This window comes from Caloenas nicobarica, chromosome 7 (assembly GCF_036013445.1).
Source record: "Caloenas nicobarica isolate bCalNic1 chromosome 7, bCalNic1.hap1, whole genome shotgun sequence".
In the NCBI taxonomy this organism is placed as follows: domain Eukaryota; kingdom Metazoa; phylum Chordata; class Aves; order Columbiformes; family Columbidae; genus Caloenas; species Caloenas nicobarica.
The window spans coordinates 34,565,236-34,587,785 of record NC_088251.1 but is presented as its reverse complement, the minus strand read 5'-3'; the positions used below and the strand labels follow the sequence as shown (position 1 = coordinate 34,587,785).

Here is a 22,550-nt window from a genome sequence, read left to right as displayed (position 1 = left end):
AGAATTGCAACTGCCTTTAGATTTGACCATTGTGATCTGGTATTCAAGGACAGATACTGAACTTGAGGTACTGAACTGTGTCTTCCTTTTTCTGAAACTTTTTTCAGTCTTTCAAATTGATTCTGAATGCTGATTTCATTCAAATTTTGTACTTATAGCTCCTTTCAATTTGATGTTGTTCAACACTTTGCTGTCATGCATTTAAAAACATTTTGTGTTTTCCACAATCAAACCCACTGATTAAAATGTACCAGATTCAAGATAGACTCATAGAGAATACATGGCCATTAAGAAATAATTATTTCAAGATTATTAAATATGGGCTTATGTTACATCACCTGAAATACTCTTGCCAGGTCCTTATTGTGTCTGTTGCATCAAAACAGACTGAAGGGGGCTGGGGAATGGCACCGTCTTATAAACAACTGCTGGTACTTTGCTTTCTTTAGTACGTCTATTTAATATAAGTACTAAGAGGGTTAAGATGCTTTCATAGGGTAGTAATGCAAATTATGACAAAAATAAGTCATCTCCCTTTTGAGATTCTACAAATTACAGCTGGAACTGAACACGCTCTTCTGTGCTTCCAGACGAATTTAATGTAAGATGCTGAATACTTAGGGAAGACAGGGAGCTGTGACAGTGAATGTTTCCTCATCCCCATCATTTGCCTTCTGATTGTTTCACACAATATTTAAAGACGACTTCTTCACTACAGGGAGAGGATAGTGTGAGAAATGGAGGAATAAAGTGACACATTGTAGTTTGGGGTTCCTCTTCAAATAATATTGGTAAAGATACAAGAACAGAAAGCAGAACTTTTCTTCACCTGGGTGTAGAAAAAGGTGCAGCTGTTTTATTCTAGAGGAAAAATGTTTTGAAGTCCTTTCAGAGTAATAAGCAATTGATAGTAACAATTTTTTACACAGATTCACTATTTTTAATACTTTATTTCATGTCTCAAGTGTGCAAGTTTTCTAAACATATTTTTTGTTGCCTAAGGCGAGTGTAATTTCTGTGTGAGGGCTGGTGGTTACGCGGTGCAGTGGCTTCCCTGCACGCAGTGGCTTCCCTGCAGCAGCGGCTGTGAGCTGCTGGAAACCCAGCTGAGCTGGGCCTGGCCCTGGGGGCCCCCGAGAGCAGGTGTGTGCGGGGGGGGCAGAGCGGTTTGAGACCAGAAAAGGAGTTTTCTGGAGGACAACACTGCAGGGGGGGCTAGGAGGTCATGGCACCAAAGACAGTGCAGACGAGCTTCAGGCAGGCTTGCTTTTTTGCCTTTTTTTTTTTTTTTTTTTTCTCCCAAGGGGGCAGATGGAAAAACCCAGTCTACTCTCTAATGCCTTACATTAGCTAGGATATACCTTGACTTTATAGAGTATCTATTTTTTAAAGCTTTTAAGATCTAACTAGAAATCAACAAGAACCAGAAATCAAATGACAATTTTAATAGACTTTAGAACAGAGTGTACGAGTATAAAACACTGGTTTTGTATTTCAAAAGTTGCAGGAAGATAGCCAGTCATTTTAAACAGTCTTCTACAAAACATATGCCAGTAGATTACATAAAAGACACTATATACAATATAAAAGAGCAGAAAACAATCCTCACTGTAAAAATAATTTAAAACAAAGTATTTCAATTTAAAATATCTCCTATAGCACAAACTAATACATTGTGACATGCAAGTGAAAACTAAACATATTGCATTCTTTAGTGTAGCCAAATAAGAGCTGTATTAAACTTGGACAATGAGACAACGTGCCAACATTTTCTGATGAATACAGGAGGCCGTTCTTAAATATTTATTAACTTGATGTATCTTGTAAGAACAGCTACTATACATCTTCCAAAGCGTAACGAATATTAAAGCAAGGTATATGAATAATCTACATCATAGGATTCATTCAGGCCAATGTTGAAGAAGTGGTTTATAGAAAAATGCTGTTTCACTGACTACTGCACTGAGCAATTTTACAAAATGGTTCTAAAGGCCTGGAAACGATCCGCGCTTGAAAATCCGCAACATCTAGTTTTAAGGCAGCCTAGCACTGGACTGCACAATGTCAGCACTGGACGGGCTGCTTTAGTTTCGTATGCAAGGTGGAGCTGGCAGGTGGAAAACCACTTGCCCGGGCCGAGAGCTGAGCTCAGCGCCGCGTGTGCCGGGCAGTGATTCGGTGGGTCTGCCCCACTCTGCAGCGCAGCTCTCCTGCCCCGCTGCATCCAGAATTATAAAGGAAGAGCTTATTTTTGTGCATGTCCTCACGTGCTGGTAGAAATACTATTCTGAACTCAGCCCAGCTTCCACATTAGAGCCTTGGCAATTTATCAAACGCTATTTTTAATACAAGCTGCGCTATGTTTGACTTTCGTGTACAACATGACAAGCTTTGACTGCGGGGGATCCATTTTGTTTAAAATGCCACTATTATAATTGCTACGGAGCCAACGTCAATGTCGCTTCGTGTCCACAGGAAGCATTAAACCCAGTAACCCACGCGCTTTCACAGCACTTCATCAGTCTAAAAACCAGGGGATTTCACAAGTGCTCGTTGTCTTGTTTCCACTTAACTATCTACTCACATTTAAGTATGTCTCAAACATACAAAGTAACTGTTAAAGCAAAAAATTAGCTGCCACAGTAGGTCTCAGAAAATGCCAGTGTTTAGTGACAGACTAGGCGAGAATGAAAGGTTTAGCAGAAGCGTAAGGAGGTTTTAAATAAACCAAATTGTTACAAAGCAAGAGGTGTGAAAATACCATTCTTTGGTCTAAATTAGCTGTTCCCTTTATATTAGTTTAACATTCCAATGGCTTTTTCAAAACTGTTTAAAAATAATATAAGCTGAAATTCATTAAGCAAAAATATGTATTATATACACGGATGCCTGACCAGACAGATGAACTTAAAAGTGAACATAGTGACAATTGTTTAGATATTCCTAGTACCTTAAAAAAAAGATGAGTTAGTGTTGAGTGCGCAGTAATAGAATTTTATTGAAAAAGGTAAAAAACTAAGCATGAAAATCTGTTTTAGTTGTTTATAAACACTACATCCTTATGGTTTTGTTGCTCTAAATTCAGACGTAAACATTCATTCTGACATGCCAAAGCTCCTAATGCTGGTGGGAAGTTCCTGTAACCAGTCAGTGATCACTTTACAACGTGTCGCTTGGATGATCAGTCCCTACAGCTTCATTTGTATCAGCTGATTCATCAGCTGCCGATTCATCTTGTTCAACACCGTCTTCTCCAAATCCAGGTTCCTCTTCCCTTTCGGGAGCATCCTCCTCCTCTATGCCATTGTAAAACTCTTCGATCTCACTCTCATCCTCCACATCTAAGCTCTGACTACGACAAGAACCACTTTCGCTACTGCTCCCGCAAGAGCTAGAAGATATGATGTCATCTTCAGAGTCTGAGTAGACCTCAGCACCATGAAAAATATAGCGGTTTGGTGGTAAAAATAGATACTGAGTACCTGAAACAGAAGGGTGAAAGTCAATAAAAGGGTGAAAGAAATTATTCGTAACAGACCTTGAAGACTTCTGGTGAAAAGGTACCTGTGTTTTCGACACTGGAACTTCACCAACAAATCAGGTTACAGTGGAAACCCGTTTATTTCAGTGTGTCATCAGGAACAGCACATAACAAATGCTTCCCTGGAAAGCTCCGCATTCCTTCTTTCCTCTCCCTTGAACTGTAACGTTCAGCAGCCGTTGTCATTGGCACAGCTGTTCACAGCTGGATTGCCAGGATTTGTAACAGAACTGGCACCCGCTGCACAGAGTCCTTGACACAGCTTAAAAACTGCCTTCGCTTTATAGAAAGTTGCAATTTAACACCTGGATCTTCATCCACACTGATTTTATAGTGTGGTAACTCATTCCATCAAGAGACAATGCACCGAAGGCTCCCTCAGAAAGTCTAAAGTTTCCTTCAAAACGCACCTGGCCCCAGCCGCGAGATTTGCTTTCCAAGGGCGGTTCTCCAGGGCGGCCGTACCCAACGCGGACCGCGCGCAGCCAGCCTCCCAGTGCCTGAGGATCACGCTCGGGGTAATGAAAATGCGTTTGAAAATGGCAGAAACAGATTTATTTTTGATACTTCCCTTCAACCTCCTAAACGTTGATCTTTTTATGGGGTATGTAGTCACTGGTTATAAAACCTATTATGAATTACAAAAAAATTTCCTGTTGTCCGAAAGAAATAAACGATACAATGATGAGTTCTGTAGACATTTGTCTGAACAAAAATAATCACCAAAACCCACTGATTCTCTCAAGGGTAACTTATTTATTGCTTTAAACTAAGTCTAGAGTAAACATCTGGGCCAAAAAATGTAAAATACTGCAATGAGTTAGCACTTACCATCCAGCCTTTTGCTTATCTGTTCTTTTGCAGATCTGTTTACCCAGCACTTCTTCAATATTTCATTTTTTTCTTTATTTTCTCCATTGTTAGATGTTTCCTTCATTGTTTCAGAGTTCATTAATCCACTAGTGGGATTGTCAGGGTTTTCTGGTGATGCCTGTGTGTCCTGAAGCTTTTCCTCTGTGCAGGTCCCTTTAGTTTCTGAGGCAGAATCGCAGTTTTCTGCCTTACGTTCCGCTGGCTGTTCTGCAGACACCACCGAAGTGTCTGGTGGGGTCATTCCTTCTGGTGAACTAGAGTCTTCCGAAATGTTCAGAGGGGTGGGCGGGAGCTCGGCCGAGTGCATTTCCAGGTCTTTGTGCGTTCGGGGAGGCTTTTCTGTTATTTCGGAAAGTTTTACTGAGTTGCAGCAAAGTTTTGTATATTCGCTGCCTAGCCGGTGACATAATTCATTAATAATAACATCACAGTCTCCAAGAAGCTCCACGTCAAAGTGTAGATGAGGCAAAGGTTCCCTATTAATTAAGATCTGAGGCACTTCGTGGGGGATGGAACCTATGTGCAGGAAAGAGAACTTACAGGTAGTCACTTCAGTTCTACTTTCAGCAGAATTCTACTTAGAAAGTTTGATTCCTCACACTTCTCTTCATATTTTCACTTGCCACAAGATCAAAACAGATCAGGAATAAGACAAGCAAATCTCCAGTTCAACAGCAGCACTTTGAGGTACTGTGCAGGCCGTAGCCTATCTAGATTTTTCGCCCATTTTTTACAGTAAAAAGTGTTCCTCTGTGCCACCACTGAGAAACACAGGCACAGAAATATTAACTACAGCAATGTTTGGTCAAGTGTTAGATTATTAAAACTGGCATTATAATCTTTTGGAAGAATTGTGTTGACTTTGTGCACTCATGTTATGTCCTTAAGCGCACGTGAGGAAGATCTGCTGGCAAATGACATCCCCTTAATTAGGTGACAACATTTCCAGGTACAGCCTGCGCTGTACAGGGCTGCTCAACCCTTCGCTGATATTTAGGCTTCCAGAACCCACACTTTGTTAATGTAGCATTGATTCCTCAGATAACCAACTCGGCAAATCCAGCTCCAGGACAGAGAGGAATGGTTTGTGCAGTGGATCCCAACGTTCCCATCGGCACAACCACGAGGTTCTGCTGTGATGACCAAGGCCGTGGCTGCAGTGCCGTTCCCAGGTCACAGCAGGTGCTAAACGCATCCGCTCAAGCTTTACACGGGAGGAGAATTTCTCTAGTACCAGTAAGTCTTGCACTCAGTAGGCAAAGAAATCACTGGTCATGGTGTTTTCTCAGCCTTCCAGAAGGGCATTTGTCTATAATGGATCGTAGCAGAGATATTCTTCCATATCACTTTTAAAAGCTAAAGGTCCAAATGGTAACACACTATAGCATTTAGTATTAGGTACGGACTTGAAAGTAAGCTACAATTCAGACACCTGATGTACTTGATCTGATTTTCTGACCCTACGTTTATCCTTTTAAAGATGATTCCTTTCTAAATCTTTCAAGTAACTCTGAAAGCATATTCCATGCAGGGAGAGAAATTAATTGAATCTCAGAACAAAGTCATTCAAGTTTTAGGAGAGTAGTTTGTCAGCTTATCATTTTGTTACCTTGAGCTCTGCCTGGAGTGTACAAAAAGCACTTGGAATTTGTTACTTTCTCTATATGCCATTTCAGCTTTCCATAGGCAATCAGTTTTCATCTTTGAAAAACAGATGTTTAATCTATTTTTTTCACTGAATTAAGCCAAAAGCATTTCTTGGAGCTCTTAACTGAGAACTTCACTTTTGATCCAAATTTTTGGAAGACAATATTACCAGAGACAGTAACTTACTTGGAATCAATGCTACTGGTCTTACTTTCAGTGAAGACCCAATGACAATAAGGAGATCGACTTCATTTTTGTCGTACTTCATGGCGCGATGGAACTGCTCAGGTAAGTTCTCTCCAAAGAACACGATGTCCGGCTTCATGATAGCAAGCGGCTCATCAGGTGGGCATCTGGGACATCTAGGGACAACCTGCAGTACAACAGCTGCTGCTACTACAATTCAAGGCTGCACCCTTGAAAACCTCAGATTTTAGCAATTCGCAGTGACTTATTTTGGCAAAAGACAAGGAAGTTTCAGTGATATTTCCTCCTTTCATTTTTCTGTGGATATACACACAAGTACATTTCTTACTCCAGCCTGCAGCAAGTGTGCACAGAAATAAAACTGCCGCAGGAATAATGAGGGAGTCCTCTGAAGTCAAAAGGCAGAAGCTACACAGATCTGCACCACAGTTCTTATCTGACAACTAAGGCAAAGTCCAGTGGTCGTGCTCAGCACCAAGGGGTAATTACCTCCTATTTGACAGGAATCTATTTTTCTTGGTTTAATCAGAGCAAACAGATTTCACTGTCAGTTTCCATTACAGGATCTGATATAATCGCAGAGTACATTGTACCGCTTTACTTCTCCACCTCCTCCTCCCCTCTTAAAGGGGACGTGTGTGGCACACGTGAAGCAGCAGGCACCTAGCAAAAAGCACACAGGACAAGAGTGGAGGAAACAACTTTTGTTTGGTCTCCATTTTCAACTTCTCCAGTTCATCCAAAACCAGAGCGGAATTCTTGTTCGCTACAGAAAGTGGATGAGAGTTACATTTGTGGAGAAGTAGGTTGCTTTTCCTCCTGAAACCAGAGGATTTTCTGATCTTTGGGACCTCTTTCCTATCTGTCAGACATTTTCAGAGAGAAGAAAAGCAAGAAGGCGAGGGATGTATGTACAGACAATATGCCAATTACTACTGAAAATTTTTCTTTCAAATAGTTCAAGTCTTCTCAGCTGTATTGTCAAAATACAATACCCCAGAATAAATCAAAGGAGCAAAATGTAGCTGCAATCCTACAGCAGGAATCACAAGCAAGTTAGTACTATGGAAAGGTGTAAAGATGTATATATCACCTACTGTAATAGGAAAATATATGAAAACTGACACTTAAATGCATAACAACTCCCTCCTGTACACAGAATATAGCAGAAAAAAGAATACAAAACTTAGAAAGTGTAAATCAAAGAACTAGTTTATGGATGCCTGCAGTAGGATGAAGGACAATACCTTCCATATGAGAAAACAGCACAAGGAAGGGGCCTTCCTCTAGTGTCAAAGGACCGTGCCCAAAATGAGTCTTTGAACAGAGAATCTAATCCTTCCTTGAAGAAAACCTTGTGGGAGGGATGCGTAAGCAGCAATGTGGCACACGAAGCAGGAAGTCGCACGGAGGAAACCTTCACCGTGTAACGAGCGTCTACAAACCCCACGCGATAGGGAAACCATCTAAAGAATTCCCCAAAAAGGAGCAGATGGGTAGAATGAAACTTGGACTTCTTCCTCGGATCTTTACATATTAGAAAGAGAGCTCATAACACGCACACAGCTTAAACTTTTCTGAAGCTTTTTACCCTTGCTGTCTCTTCTCTTGATGTTAGTGATGCCTTTGCACTTTCAGTTGAGGGAAAATAATTTGCTCTGTATTAGGAGGAAGACAAAATGAAGACCCCTAACTTCTGATTTAAAGAGACCAGATAATATTAACTCTGTTTCCATCATTTCTCACAGGAAGTCAAATGACTTGTGACTTAATGGATCTCTGTAGAGCAACTGATGTCCCCATCCAAATCACCAGAGTCACTGTAATGGGCCCGTAAATACATTTCAACACTACACGACTCACCAGCTTCTCTGCTAATCCTCAGAAAGGTTGTCAGTAAGGAGAAGATCTATTCCAAGAGCTAAAATTGGTACCAAGCAGTTAAAGCTGGATAATTGGCCACTCAATTGCCCAGGGTTCTCTGTCCCTCCAGAAGCAGTACTCCTCCCAAACTCCACCACCTCTGCTGATGTATTTGTCTAATTAAAGAGAAATGGAATTTCTCACTGACTATTGGTGTTATCTGTGTGTCAAAAACAAGATTAGTAAATATTATGTTGGTTTAAGAATATCCAAGAACTGGTGCATGCTTGCCATTTCTTGGACCTTTTCTTCCTAAATCTGAGACCCTTCCACTGTTTCTTGAAGCTGCCTAAAATAAAGCAAAGTGCTGGTTTTGGAAGTGACTGACAGTCGTTTACTCAGAAGTGCGATCTGTGTGATCTAGAACTGCTGCTGCTTCTCATCCAGAAGGATGGTTGTGTACAGCATCCCAGAGGAAGAATCACGCTGGAGGGAACTAGCACGTTATCTTGGAAGTGGCAAAAGAATGAAGAGCAGCAACAAGAAATGGTAGTCTTCTAAAGAGATGATCTCAAACAATTCTCGCTCTGTAATATGTTGAAGAGAAATCCTGGCAGAGGATGCCAGCCAGATTCACTTCCTTGTGAGGCGCTTACAGCCAGCAGGGATGGACAAGAACAAAGCACAGGTAGTATTTTTAGGGAAAACTAAGGACCTGGGGCCATGTATAACTGGCCTTTCAAATAGCAGAGCGCAGCAGGGACTAGAAACTGGACTGTCTACTGGGACTCAAGTGCCAAAACCTTTTCTGTGAAGGGGGACTTGGTAGAGAGCAAAACTGTTGAAATGGACAGTATTTTGTTTCAGAAATACAGAAAAGGTTTCTTTTTGTCTCTAAGAGACCTAATTCTATATAGGCAACAAAGAAGCTGCAGAGCGCTGGTTTGGGAAAGGCAGGCTACAGAATAAAACTGATGATGGCAAAGAGTTTTTTTTTTTGTTCAGGCATAAAGGAGGAAGGATATGTTTACTTTCAATAGTGCTATTTCTTCTTGTGTGAAATGGTATTTTGCAATAACCATATTTATTTTGCATTATGAAAATAAGTCAGTATTACAGCTGGGGCCTGCCCTGGAAAGATATACCCGGCAACAGTACTGTTATATTAGGGCTGAGAGACCGAGTGTAAAAAAACTCCTTCGGTCCCATCTCAGGAATAAGCACCCCCTTATTTCTCATTAGTCAGTATTGCTATAGGCTGCTTCTCCCCACGCTTCCATTACTGAGCACCGGCAGGGACCGGCCATCAGGGCAGAAGTTTGGTTCAGCACGGAAAGGTACAATGATTCAAGTGTTGATAGGAAAAGGAGTCCTGACCACTAACGGTCAAACCGGAAAATTACAGAATGCCTAGGAATGGTTGTTCACAAGGAGGAAAACCTAAACTCCAACCAGATGGCTTTGACAGCAAAGGAGCAACAAACATCTGTAAGATAAAAAGTTCTCAAAGATAAAATTCTCAATAGGAAAGTAAACCAGATTTCATATTCAATATTTCAGTGTTACAAAGCTTCAAGATTATGAGATTCACCTTTCTTAAAGCTTTAACTGAGACATCTCTTCTGAAAGGCTTTCATTGAGTTCCATTTCAAATGTAATACCCGAAAGATTTAGTTCTGTGTTTCTCATCTAAAGTTGCAATCGCGGCCTCCAAACATTTATCAAAACACATGCACCTGCAGAAGAAGGCTCCTGAGCCTTCCATCTGTATAAACAAGCTGGTTTTGATCAGAGAATCAGTTAGCAACTTCTCCGTGCATCACCACCCTTTAAACACAGCTTTCATGTAGGTAAATGCTCAAAGAGCAACCAATGGTATAAATGGCTCATAACACGTTCTCAGTGTGACTGTGAGTTCAACTTAACATTAACCAGGTATAGATCCAACTTGCTACTTACCCTTTAACCTCTCCTTTTCTTGGAGGTTCCACTGAAAATGGACTCTTACAGCTTTGTTCTGCTTTTTCCCATTACCTAATTTTTTCCAGTATAGTATTTGTGTAAACTTTTAAATACTAGAGGAAATGCTAAAATACAGATAGGCACTTTTATGAAATACATGCAAAGATATGTAGCCTTTTAAAAGCAGATCTTTTAAGCAATCTGAGGATGGCATTTTGTGGGTGTGGTGGGTTTTTTGTTGCGGTTTTTTTTTTTGAGTGACTTAGTAGAAAGCTGCAGTGAATTAAAGTAAATTTTTACCTGATTGAAAATATCTCCTCGAACAACTTCACAATCGACTTTGTATTTACAGATCAGGCAGGAAGCTGTTGCAAAGGAACCTGAGGGGAAAAACCCATATGGTAGAAATAAGGATTTTGAGTCATTCAGAGTTGGTCTTTTTGCTCAAGCTGTTTTGACACAAAGGCTGTCATGTTGCAGTGCTATATACAAATTGGTCATTAAAAAGTGATGTAAAATTAAGAGAAGGTACTTGTAGTACTAAAAGTAGTTCTTCTAGAGGGAAAATAGTAGGGAGTAAGATATACCACATGCATGTCAACAACAATTTTTTATGTCCTCTCATTCCCCCAACCTGTGCAAGCAGACACGAGGAGAGAAGAACAGAACTCTCCCTCTCCCTCTTTACACAGGTCATTAGTGCCAACAGCTCTGCACACAGTAGCAGCAGGACACAAAGAAACTGTAGGGCAAAACAACTAAGAAAACGAACTAGTAAAAACTTCGCTATAGGCAACTAAACCGCAGTACCATTCCTTTCAGTTACAACAGTATTGTTCAAATGGAAATACTGCTCTGAACTGGGCACCCAGCTTAGCCAGTGTCTGTTTGGCAAGACCCTGTGAAGCTGGTTGCTTCATCCCGCCAGTTGGCAGCTCTGAGTGGGCTGTTTCAAGGCAGCTGAAGGTGCTGCCCAGGGATTTGGTAGAGCATTTATGTCTCTGTTGGTCTGAAGGGAAAGCTTATCAGGTGCTAACACGCACATGGAAATACACAGTGCAAAGTCATTGTGGTGAATTAGAGCGGCCTGCTGGTATGCACATGTCCAGTGAGACAGGCCTACAAGGCCTTTTATCTGTGGAAGGAATAATGCTAGAAGTTGACAGAATGCTGAATAATGCAAAAAATGGACAGATTTTCTCCTAACTATGAAACAAGGCTTAAAAAAAAAAAAAAAAAGGGGGGGATATTTTTGACCCAGTACTGGAATATGCCACTTGTACAGTGAAAGTCTGGAGCTCTCTAATTTCTCATGGTGATATGAAGGCAGGAAGAAAGCCCTGTCACTGAGTCATGTGCAGGGGAGTACAAAAGGAGACTTTTAGAAAGGTACCATTAAGATGTTGCAAGCTTTGCAGAAGCTGGGAACAGCTGAAAACGTCTGGTACCAAAACCTTATCTGGAGTACTATTTTAAGCCACCCAAACCAAAGGTATTTTCTGCTCATAACCTGCACTGGGTACTGTATCTGGGCTCTGCCTCCCATCGTTCAGCTACAGCAATGGCAAGGAACATGATCTCATTCCAGGCATGCTGGCTGAATGCAAAAGCCATTTAACGTTCAGAATATGCATGCAAGATACAGTAGGCTTCATAGTAGCAACTTTACTGTAGGTCTGCAGTGTGGAATGGGTTCAAAGGTTCATACGTGAACTTGCAAATCATTGCAAGATTCCTTGTCATTTGGGACACCCATGATTAACTTGCCATTGCCACAGCTGGACAAAAAAGATAGAATAAATATAGCAGGATGTACCCTCACGTAACAGAGTTTCAGTTTCTCTTTTGCCACCACCATTAGTCAACTAGCATTTGTTAAAGAGCAGCACAACTGTCAGATAAAGCTTCATGTGCTCAAAGCAACCTTTGCTAATTTCCAAAGGCCTCAAAATCTCAAAGTCCGTAGTATGTTTTTAAAGAATCTTTTTAATTTACAATAAACATATACAGGCCATACACTAAAGATGGCCTGAAATCCAGTTACTGTAGTGTGCAAATGAAAAAATGGGAAGCTTGAACATGGCAGTGATGTGCGAAAACATAACCATGTAAGAAATTCATGATAAATACCTCATACAGAATGACAACCAAAGGATAATGTGTGGCACACCCACTACAAATGGAAACTAGCACTAGATTTGGGTTGACAGGCAGGATTCCGTTGTGTGCTCTTTGGTCATCATGCCAGAGCACCATGTTTGCTCTGTTTGATTAAAGAAAATTGACAAACCTGGCACTGAGCTAAGCTTTGTACACAAGGAAACCAAGTGGGTTTGGTCCCTGGAAAGGGTGGAATTAGACAGACAGGTCTCAAAAACATGCCAACGCTGCTTTTAAATAATTCGTTTGCCAGAAGTCTACTAAATGATCCAAAGGTGGACTCTAAGAACTGATTTTCTCCGTCCTTTCCTTAAAAATGGATCCTTGGCCTTCTAGCCTGATATTTGCAAGTCCTTGGAAACTAATTAAGAGATTCCACTTAATTTGGTATCATAATTACAGAACGTGTATGACAGTGAAGGTCTAACAAGATGATGTTCAGTTCAACTGAACTGGTGATTAATCCACAGTATTTTATATGAGGTACAGTCACTGAAGTGTCAGGATATTTTAGGATTTCAATGGACTATATTCTGAATAAAGAATCAGATAACAGCTAAATGCCATTCGGTTGATAAACAGTGAGAGGGAACTATGAAAAGACTGATTTCCGCAGTGTGTGTTCTCATACATGAATATAAAGAAGCACCAAATAAAAGTTAAAAGTTAAGGTCTAAGCTTGTGCGAACAGGGTGTGGATCTTCACTGATACACAAGGACCACTGTTTTTTTTTTTTGTAATTTCTGAAAGAAATTTCCACTTGAAACGCTTCTGATTTAAATACTTAAGCTACCTAACAATAATTTTACAAAGAGGTTGAATTCTCAAGCTGCAAAGCACACATTCTGTAAGCAGTGGAGAGGCACATGTGCATCTTGGCCAAGCTCACACTTGGCTGGTCCCCAGTCTTCTCACGGACTTGGGGTCACAAGTTTCCATTGTTCGTTCTCCTGTTAAATTAAGAACTGTGGTGGAACGTGCCAAGAAGCATTTAAAAAGAACTCTAAACTTCGCTGAAGCTACAAGGAAAGACAAAATTAAGGGAAGTTTGATGCATTTCATGAAATAATGCAATATGTGAGAGTGTTGGCAACAAACAAGCAATCAGGTCTCACTGGATGTGTCCAAACAGAATGTTTCTCATCTTCTTTCTTGTGTTATTCTATTGTATTGCTAGTACTTTTAGCTAATATACTAAATAATCAACATTTTAAAAGCAGAATAAGTTTCCAAGAGATGCTAATTCTACAAAAAAATTAATTCCAATAGCAATTACTGTGTCACATACACCAGTAAAAATCATTCCTACACATAAAATGAGAAAAGAGAAACTAAAATCACTAACCATGACACTGTATTATCCTTTGGATTCCTGCAACCTGTTCCAATGTGTCTATGTTCTGAGTATAGTTGCGAAGTAGTTTTCCTTCTTTGTCCATCAAAGCTATGAACTTGTGACAGAGAGATGGCTGGAATTGTCCTGGATAGATTTCCTAGGGAATTCAGAACATGAGAAAGTGTAAATGTCTTTATTCTGACTGCAGCAACTCACACAGAGCTAAACATTATCAGTAATGGTTACGCCAGTGGTTAATGTCCTTCCCTTCACGTGTTGCCATTTCCCTCAGATCCAACACCTCCTTCCACAGCCGAGCTTCTGACCATGGCAGCATGAATTGCTCCATGTGGAAGCTGGTGGATTGTTTTTCACAGAGCGTAAAATCCAGGTTTAGGTCTTTTTTTGGTTTTGAGGATTATGAAATAGGAAAGCTTTTTCTTCCTTTTTAAGTGTCAAGTAACCTCAACATTTGTTATTAGAAACATACACGGTTTAACTGCAGTCAGACAAAAATCTCACGAGCAATTTGTTTCCATTAGATTAAGGGAGAGGAGATAGGTATATCTAAGTAAAAAATGGAGGCGCTTTTGTAGGACGGTTTGATGTTTGCTCACAGTGAACAAAGAGCCTGCCAAAAGGAAAAATTAAACGTGGGCGCCCAGCTGAAAGCTTCACACGAGGAGCCTGTCTAGAGCTGACCAGCCCGCGGGTACCTCTGGTTGCTGTGCAACAAGGAGGACAGCAGCAGCAGCACCTCTTGGTTCTCGGGAGCATTTATTAAGGGGAAGAACTTGACTTCCAGACCCTGGGCTCTCCAGGCACTCTCACCACTGAACAGTAACTGAGCTGGAGTCTCACCTGGGAAAGCGAGGCCTTTTTACAGAAAAAGCACAAGACTCACTGCCCAGAAGAACGTTGGCAAGCACTAGGCTGCTGCCTACCTTTACCATCTGATGCTTAAAATCTGAACCCAAAGTTCTAGCAGCACAAGAGTGAACTGTTAAATGCACCTTTGTGATAGCTCTGCCTTCAGCTGCCATACAGCCAGACTACTGACAAACAAAAAGGACTATCTGCGAGCATTTGTTTTTCCCCCAAATATTCAAGTTACTCATAATTCTGAAGCTACGGGGGTCTGTGGAGTTAAACTACCGCAATGATCCATGACTGCTCAGAGCGCTGTTACCTAGATCATAACTAAGCTATGATGTGATGATCATCAGATATTCATGTGCTCCCAACAGCTTTTATATCTTAGTCTGAAGAAGCAAGACATGTTCTGCCACTGAGCTCTGCACATTTCTTTGGCCAGTCTTTGCTCCTAGAATTAAAGGAACTTGAGATTTCATGGAATTAGAAACCAGTATTCTAGCTGAGATGACAGACAGAAAAGGAGAAGGAGAAATTATTTTAGTAAAAAATTAGCCAAATTGGATTCAGACTATTCTGGTAAAACCTGTGTATGAAGAGGCTTCAAGTAAGTTGGGTTTTTTGTTTGCTGTGTGGTTTCTCGTTTTATTATTAAAAAACCAAAGAACTGTGTATAATAATGAGCATGAAAACATGTCATATCTGGACAGGAGGCTTTCAGAGAAAGCCAAGCAGCTAAAAAACACATTGAATTTTCTTTTCTAGCCTTTATAAAATAATAGAGCTGTTGCACAGATTGTGAGCAAAGGGAAGAAAGAGTGAGCACCGCTAGCAGTGATTGATTTTTCACAAGTCCTTACTGGTCCTGTAGTAATTCTTATTTTGTTTTTATTTTTTTTTCCATCCTGAGGAAATTCCAGACTAAATGCAATTATTTTTTTTGTTTCTACATATATCTAGAGCTTCTATAACTCCTCCTTGTCTCTGAGATGTACTCCCTGCTTTTTAAACTGTTCAATATCACTAACATCTTTCCAAAAACTGCTGTGTTCCCCCTGTTAAGCACAGTCCCTGCAAAAGGGCTTTAATTCTCTCAGTTCTCTAAGATGTACAGATCTTTGTCACAGCTACACCAAAAACAGAAACAAGAACAAACTTATTAGTGTATGAAACTGCTTTAGTCCTCTTTGCTGTAAATCCAGTGATAAAATGTGAATGTGTTGTATGACGCTGCAGAGCATGTCACAGGATATCCAGTTCAAATGTAGCTTTCCACATTACTCATGTGCTGCCCAAAAGTTTCTCATATTCTTTCATTTTTCAGGTAAAGTAACAGCAGCTAAGATTATTGGGGTTTGATCAAATAACTACTTATCCTCCCTGAAATTGGAGATACTGTCTAGAATGGTTATACATATAATTAACTTATAACAGGAACAGTAAAAATAAGCTTTAAAAGGAGAGAGAGAACGTTGCTAAATATTTCTAATACGGCTAATATGTGGTTGCATACAATGTCTGAAGTAACACTGTGGATATAAAATCGATACATTGCAAAGACCTGCCCAAGGAGAGAGTTATCTGCCACTGAATCAGGTCTCTCGTTAAAAGGAATTCAATATATTAACATATTTTTCTATCTCATTTATAAAAACAGATAAAGACAGCATTTTGTTAACAGAATAGTTTTATATCTGATTTATGCATTTTACCATTGTTATCTTACTTTACCGACCAAGATAAGAACTGTTGGAAAAACCATACCTTTGCAAACTTAAAAAATGGCCTGGGGTCCTTTCTGAAGTATTCTATATCAAACATTGCTTGAGGATCTGGCAGGTCTGGGAAGTCTACAGCAAGGCGTGCATAGATGCCATCTCTGGATCTAAAGTCAGGTATTCCACAAGACACAGACACCTGAAATATATTTTTGCAATCTGAAATAAGAAAAACTACATATTGGGCTATTAAAGACTTGCTATGATACAAACTACTTGGGAAACCACATTTCAGTATGCTCACAGAAATCAAAAACAAAACCAGTCCGGGTTCTCTGTATTTATTTTTCCTTTTTTTTTGGGTCCAAGATAACAAATCCCAAATCCCAAGCAGAAGAAACAGTCTGACAACTGGGGAAAAAAACCTTTAGTACAATCCATACAGGCAGTTATAAGACACCAGAGCTTACTTTCACTACTTGAAGTTTTGCAAGAAGTGAACAAGAATTTAAAATAGTGCTTCATTAAATTTGATTAGTAAATGTTCATTGATCTCCCAACTTTCCAACTTAGGTTTGGACAAGGTGGTTGATTTTTATTTGTTTTTTACGTCCTAACACAGTAGCAGAATAGATTCTTACTTTTGATGAATAAACTCCCTTTGTTTATCAAAGCATTGTAGTAGTCAATAAAGACTAAAATTTATTGTCTCAGACAGTAAATGGGAAGAGGAGGAGGAACAGGGGTATGGTAGCAATTACAGGAAGAGCAAGATTGGGTGAGAGAAGCAGCAGTGCTTTTGTGACAAGCTGATTTGAATCGCTTATCTTTTCTGAATGGTGTCACACCCTCTGTGTACCAACAGCAGAAGCAAAAAATGATCGACTTTCGTATCAAGATCTGGTACACAGCTATAAGGCTGCAAATGTACAACAGTTAAAAAATGTTCTTTAGAAAAACAGTGACTAATCAATCCTGTTGCTATCACAGAGTAGCACATGTTAAAAGAAAAACTCAGTCTACTGAAATCTAATTAAACTCTCCTTATAATCCTCCCCTGCTGACCATTTTCTTTTTTTTCTTTTTGATTCCTAGTCTTCTAGTTCCTCTGTCTCCATCAGGTATTTTAAGAAATCCTCTGAGATTAAAAAAACCCCCAATCATTAGCTGTTTCAAATAAAAAAAACTACTAGGATAGAAAATGTTTTGGAACAGGTAGGTGTGCTCTTGTTCCATAACTATTTGGCATGGAAGCAACTGTTTAAATGTTTATGAATAGTTTCTTATAAAAAGAGAGATTTTGTCATTCCAACTTCAGCTCCAGTCTGGCAGCGTGCATCTTTCTAGCGGACAGCTGCGCCTCCTCCTCCCATCTAGCGCAATTATTTGATTACAAATGTTGCGAGGTTCACATCATCCGCCTGCTGTAAATCACCGCACAAGTATTTAACCTGTCATTGCAGCAATACGTACCCCAGCTCCAGTCAAGACCATTATTTTTTTGCATTCTTGTAAAAGTTTCACAGCATCATCAATAGTATTAACATCTTTCCGTTTTTTCCTTTTTGGTGGTTCTGAAAGAATGTTTATGACAATTTGCCACAGTGTCATATCATCCAGTTCCGGTGGAGGGATGGTTTCTGGCAGCAGGTCTTTCAGAATTGTCCGTGGGTCTGTACCTAACATGAGATGCTGCTGGACAAAAGTGTAGGGACCTAAGAAAAATAAAAAATATAAATATTTAAAATTAGGTCAAGTACTTCAGATTATTGCGATCATTGTCCATTTATTACTGCTTGCTACTACAATTTTATTAATCCAATTTAATGCTTTGTTCATCAAAACCCCTGATGTTTTGGGTCTAACTTCTGAAGTGATACTATAGCTAGGGTTTTTACTTATTTATCATTACTTTATGTTAACCCATGAAGGATTTCATAGAAAGTTAGTCAACGCAGGAATGCCAGGTCATAGCACACTTGATGGCTCTCAGAGATGCACTTGTTTAGCAACAAGATTTTCACAATGTATCTCCATTTCATGGCTTCATTTGTATTTTTCCACCATTTTGTAACATATTTACAGTAATAAGTTGAAGAGACAACGAACATACATATACTTCCTAGTCATATTATAAAACATCACTCTGAAGAAACAAATAGGGCCCACCAATCCATGGAACAATGTTGTTCTGTTAGTTGTCTAACACTGACCATTTCAAACACGATCTCCTAAAGCCAGGAAATCAGTCTTTCCAGAAACACTCTGGATTAGAGCGGTAGAAGAAAAACAGGTAAATCTTATAATAAGAAGCTGAACTAAGACAACCCAAAATGCTACAGTAAGGCTAGTTAGAATTCATGTAAAGAAAACAACTGTGACACGTATTGACCCAAAAGGTACCAACAGGGATCGTGTGACAGGGATCAGCAAAGACAACATATGGAATATTGTGTTGTCATAACGCGTTTTCTTGCTGCTGTTCTTGTCAATAGTGGCAAAATGAACACTGCAGTATTATCTGCGATTCTATAATAATCATGTCTGCGATAATTATAGACAAAAGGCCTCAAGTGCCAACCCCCTGTGCCCTGGCAGCGACCGCAGCAGTTCTGTGCGTCAGGCGAGAACTTTCCTCACGGCCGTGTTTAACTTATCTACCGCTAATATGCAATATACACGCGACCAATAATTCCCAAACTGCTGTCACACTTAGGACAGTGAGCCCTAAGGACTGGCTAAAGTCATACAAGATTCATCTTCTTGTTTCTTAAAGTATTAATACCACTAAGTAAATAGGCTAGAAATATGCCACAAATCTGTTCGATTTAGTGGAACTGTGTGTATGCTTTTAATACAGATCACAGCAGGATAGCTACACAAAAAAGACATTAACAATTTTAATCAAAATACAGCAAGTTTAAAGAGGTTCATTCTTAAACTCCTTAAATAACATACAGAACACAGTCAACAACTCTGTGCTGCTCAAAAGCAGTAATTGCCAATTTTTTTGCAACAGAATGAATCATTTGAAGACTGGGAAGAAAAAAGTAACTTTTCAAAGGCAAAGACCATCTAAGAACATTATATAGGCTTCTACCTATACGTGGTCTTGGGGTCCAGTCACTAGAACTTGCATGTGAGGCTCTGTCATCTTCATCACTATCACACGAGTGAAAACCATTGGCTATGATTTCATCACTAAAAAGGAAATTATCTGCAAGACAGCACAACAAGGAAAGGTTACACTGGAGATAAATGGCACAGATATGTGTTTAAATATATCAGAAAACCTACAATGGTATGCTTTTAAAGACAATTGCAATGAATAACGAATAGGCAGTTTCATCACTTAGAGATAATTTCTACCTTTTTTGAGTTTACAGATGTGCTTTCAAGCCTTCAGTAATTTGCTGTCTTAATACTGGGCTTTAGTGGGCTGGACGTTGACCTTAGTGAAATTTTCATTTTAGATAGTGTTGGACATTAAGGGGGTTTTGTATATTAAAAATAATCCAAGCGTTTTAAAAATACACTTAAAAATCCTTTCTCTTACAATTCTCACTGCATTCAGCTCACTGAGAAATGGGATTAACTGAAAACATGTCACTGTTTATAGACTTATTTTTGACTTGGTTTTGAGAGCACAATATTTTAAAAGAAAAAAACCCCAAAACTTGAGCAGCTCATTAGAACAGACTACTAAACCTTTGTTATTGTGTGGGTTTTTTTAAATTAAGAAGAGTCACAGCAACTGTAGCTTAATTTGTTGAAAATCTAAGACTATGTACAAAGCAGAACAAGTTTCAGTCATGCTCTCTAAAGCAAAGAATTCCTATAATAGTTTTCAATATCTCTTTGAATATACCCCTACACTATTTTAGCTAGGTTACTTCACTGTACTCTTAAATAAAGAACACCACAAAACACCATCATTTTTTTATTCAGAGATTGTGTTGTCCTGTTCTTTCCCTTGTTCGCACAAATACTTTATTCTGATTAGAATGGAAAGAGCTAGAGGACAGAAATTTGCTTTTTGTGCTTGCTGTCTTGTTTATCTGAGACCATGGGTGCTCTTTTGACATTATTATTTCTTATTAGCAATCTACGTATCTACAGGATTTCACTTCCACCTCATTATGCATGAGGTCAGTGAACATATGCAAAAAGCATCACGAAGAAGAAAAAAGTTGATTAGTACATATCAGCAAGTGTGAAGTGCAAGTTCTACAAAAAACAAACCCCACCTTTTACGTCTACAATGCAAAGAATCAAAGTGTATGTTGTTAAAGACTCAACATATACAGGTAACGTTGTCTTGTATTTATAGATACAGACAGGCTAAACTAACAGTTTAAATTGTAACATTCCCTGTGTATTTGGTTGCTCAAGGGAATACAGGGATTGCTTGCCAAAACATGCCTGAGGAGCTGAGCAACTTGAGCAAAAAGGCACTTATAAGGGATCATTAGCTTTACTCTTGTGCTGTTCTGAGGGAGCTTTCGAATGCCAAGGCTGTTCCAAGCACATCATACAGCTCTGGTGCCTTTGGGATAGCTTTTGCACAGGCAGAAATTTTCTGTAGAGTTTTTTTACGGAGTTAAAGGCAAAATACCTTTAACTGCATTCCAGGATTCTGCTGGCGGAATGCAGTGTCTTATACCTTTTAGGAAGACCTTCCAAAGAACTGCCTTAAAGAACAAACCAACCCCCTCAAAACTTATCTGGTTCAGTAATGCAATGCAAGGTACTTTCATACTGAGTCTGCTTCAAATATGATCTGCAAAGATACTTTTTAAAAGATTATAGGTCAGTTTTTGCTGCAGTCACTGAAATCCGAACGGAGACTGTAACTTGAAGATAAAGAATTGGTCAAGACTGCTGCTCCTGTGCTTTCTGTGCGGGTTTCCAAGAAACAGAAATAACTTTCATGGCAGAAAGCGTGGAAGGGAAACAGGTCTTATGACTTTTCCTTTTTAATAACTGTTTCCAGCAACACAGCACAATAAATGTTCTCAGAAACGGGAGCTGAGCCGATCTCCTTCTCTGAAGCTCAGCACGAACAGCAACAGGCTTTGCCGAGGGCTGATTAGAACTAGAATCGATCAGGTTCGGGAAGCCGGACGCAGCCCGCCCGGGTTGGCTGGAGCAGCGCAGCGCGCCGGGCCGGCACCGGCACCGGGCCGGCACCGGCACGGCCCGCAGCGCCCGCTCTCCGGCAGCGGCACCGCCCGGCCCGGGCCGGGCAGCTCAGCACCGGCCCCGCCAGCGGCCCGGCCCGCCGGGGAGCCCGGGCGGCCGCGGCGGGGAGAGCCGGCCCGAGCGCCGCGGCTGCGGCCTCTCCCGCCGCCAGGGCCGGGCCGGGCGGAGGGAGGGGTGGGGTGCGGGTCCTCACCGGGATGCGGGGCCGGCGCCCCGGCCGCCCCGTTTGAACACTGCGCCCGCCTGCAGCCAATGGCCGCCTCCGCCGCGTCTTCGCCGGGCACCGCCTCCGCCCCCTCCCCCCGACCCCGCTGCCGCGGAGGCGGCTCCGCCCGGGGCAGGCCCCGCAGCCCGGCCCTATTGTCCGCGCCGCTCCAGACCGCCGCCGCCGCCGCCTCTTCGTCCTCGTCCTCCGCCCGGCCGCCGCCATCGGCGGTCACGGCCGCCGCCTCACCCGGCAGCTCCGCCGCCACAGCGGCGACGGGCGGCGGCCCCGCGCCGCGGTCCGGGCACTGGGCGGCCGCCGGGCCCCGCCCGCAGCCGCCGTCTTCCGAGTCCAGGCGCTGGCGCTTCGGAGCGGGCTCGGCGCTCTCGGCCGCGCCGCCGGGGCCGCCGTGGCGCGGCCGGAGGAGCGGAGCCTCCTCGTCCGCCATCTTGGAGCAGCAACCGCCGCCCCCCTCGCGGCCGGCGCAGCGCGCAGCAGCGCCACAGCCCCCACCCCCGGGGAGCGATTTAAACCCGGCACGTGACCGCGCCGCCGCCCACGCGGGCACCCGCCCCGCGGAGGCCGCAACAACAACAAACCGGGTCACGTGAGGGACCGGGGGGGTGGAAGGGGGCGCTGCCCGGCGTCACGTGACGCTGGTGCCGCCTCCCGCCCCCCCCGCTGCGCACGCCCCTCGCGCCATGGCGGTTTCTCGTCACGTGGGCGCGTGTCCCCCCTCGGCCGCGCCCAGCGAGCGCGACGGGCCGGCAACGCGAACGCGCGGGCAGAGCGGGCTGCGCTCAGCCGGGGGCCTCACATCCACAGGGGCCGTTGCCGCCCGCCGCGGAGGGGCGACCGCCCAGGGCGGGAACGGGGCGCCCCGTCCCCCCCCGCCCCGCCCGAGGCTCACCCCGCAGCGCGCTCCGCCGCCGGCAGGCGGCGGCTCCGGCGCGACTGGACTC

The 22,550-nt window shown here is 42.0% G+C and overlaps 1 protein-coding gene across 1 annotated transcript; it reads right to left on the bottom strand.

The window, feature by feature from the left end:
* Window positions 1-1,460: 1,460 nt before the first annotated feature.
* SIRT1 (sirtuin 1) lies at window positions 1,461-22,079 on the bottom strand. The gene is made up of 9 exons (XM_065638959.1): window positions 21,577-22,079; window positions 19,282-19,398; window positions 17,655-17,896; window positions 16,228-16,380; window positions 13,600-13,747; window positions 10,394-10,473; window positions 6,248-6,434; window positions 4,373-4,930; window positions 1,461-3,482 (listed from the first exon to the last, which is right to left on the bottom strand). Exons 1-9 carry the CDS (start codon window positions 22,034-22,036, stop codon window positions 3,160-3,162), a joined length of 2,268 nt encoding a protein of 755 aa, XP_065495031.1. The 5' UTR covers window positions 22,037-22,079; the 3' UTR covers window positions 1,461-3,159.
* Window positions 22,080-22,550: the final 471 nt, after the last annotated feature.

Bases quoted from the DNA above. Each gene is read 5' to 3' on its own strand.
- SIRT1 (XM_065638959.1), bottom strand. From the start codon at position 22,036: ATGGCGGACGAGGAGGCTCCGCTCCTCCGGCCGCGCCACGGCGGCCCC. The intron at 17,897-19,281 runs GTAGAAGCCTAT...TATTTTTCTTAG, and splicing joins GACCCCAAGACCACGTATAG to GTCCCTACACTTTTGTCCAG. The intron at 3,483-4,372 runs GTAAGTGCTAAC...CTTCTGTTTCAG, and splicing joins GATAAGCAAAAGGCTGGATG to GTACTCAGTATCTATTTTTA.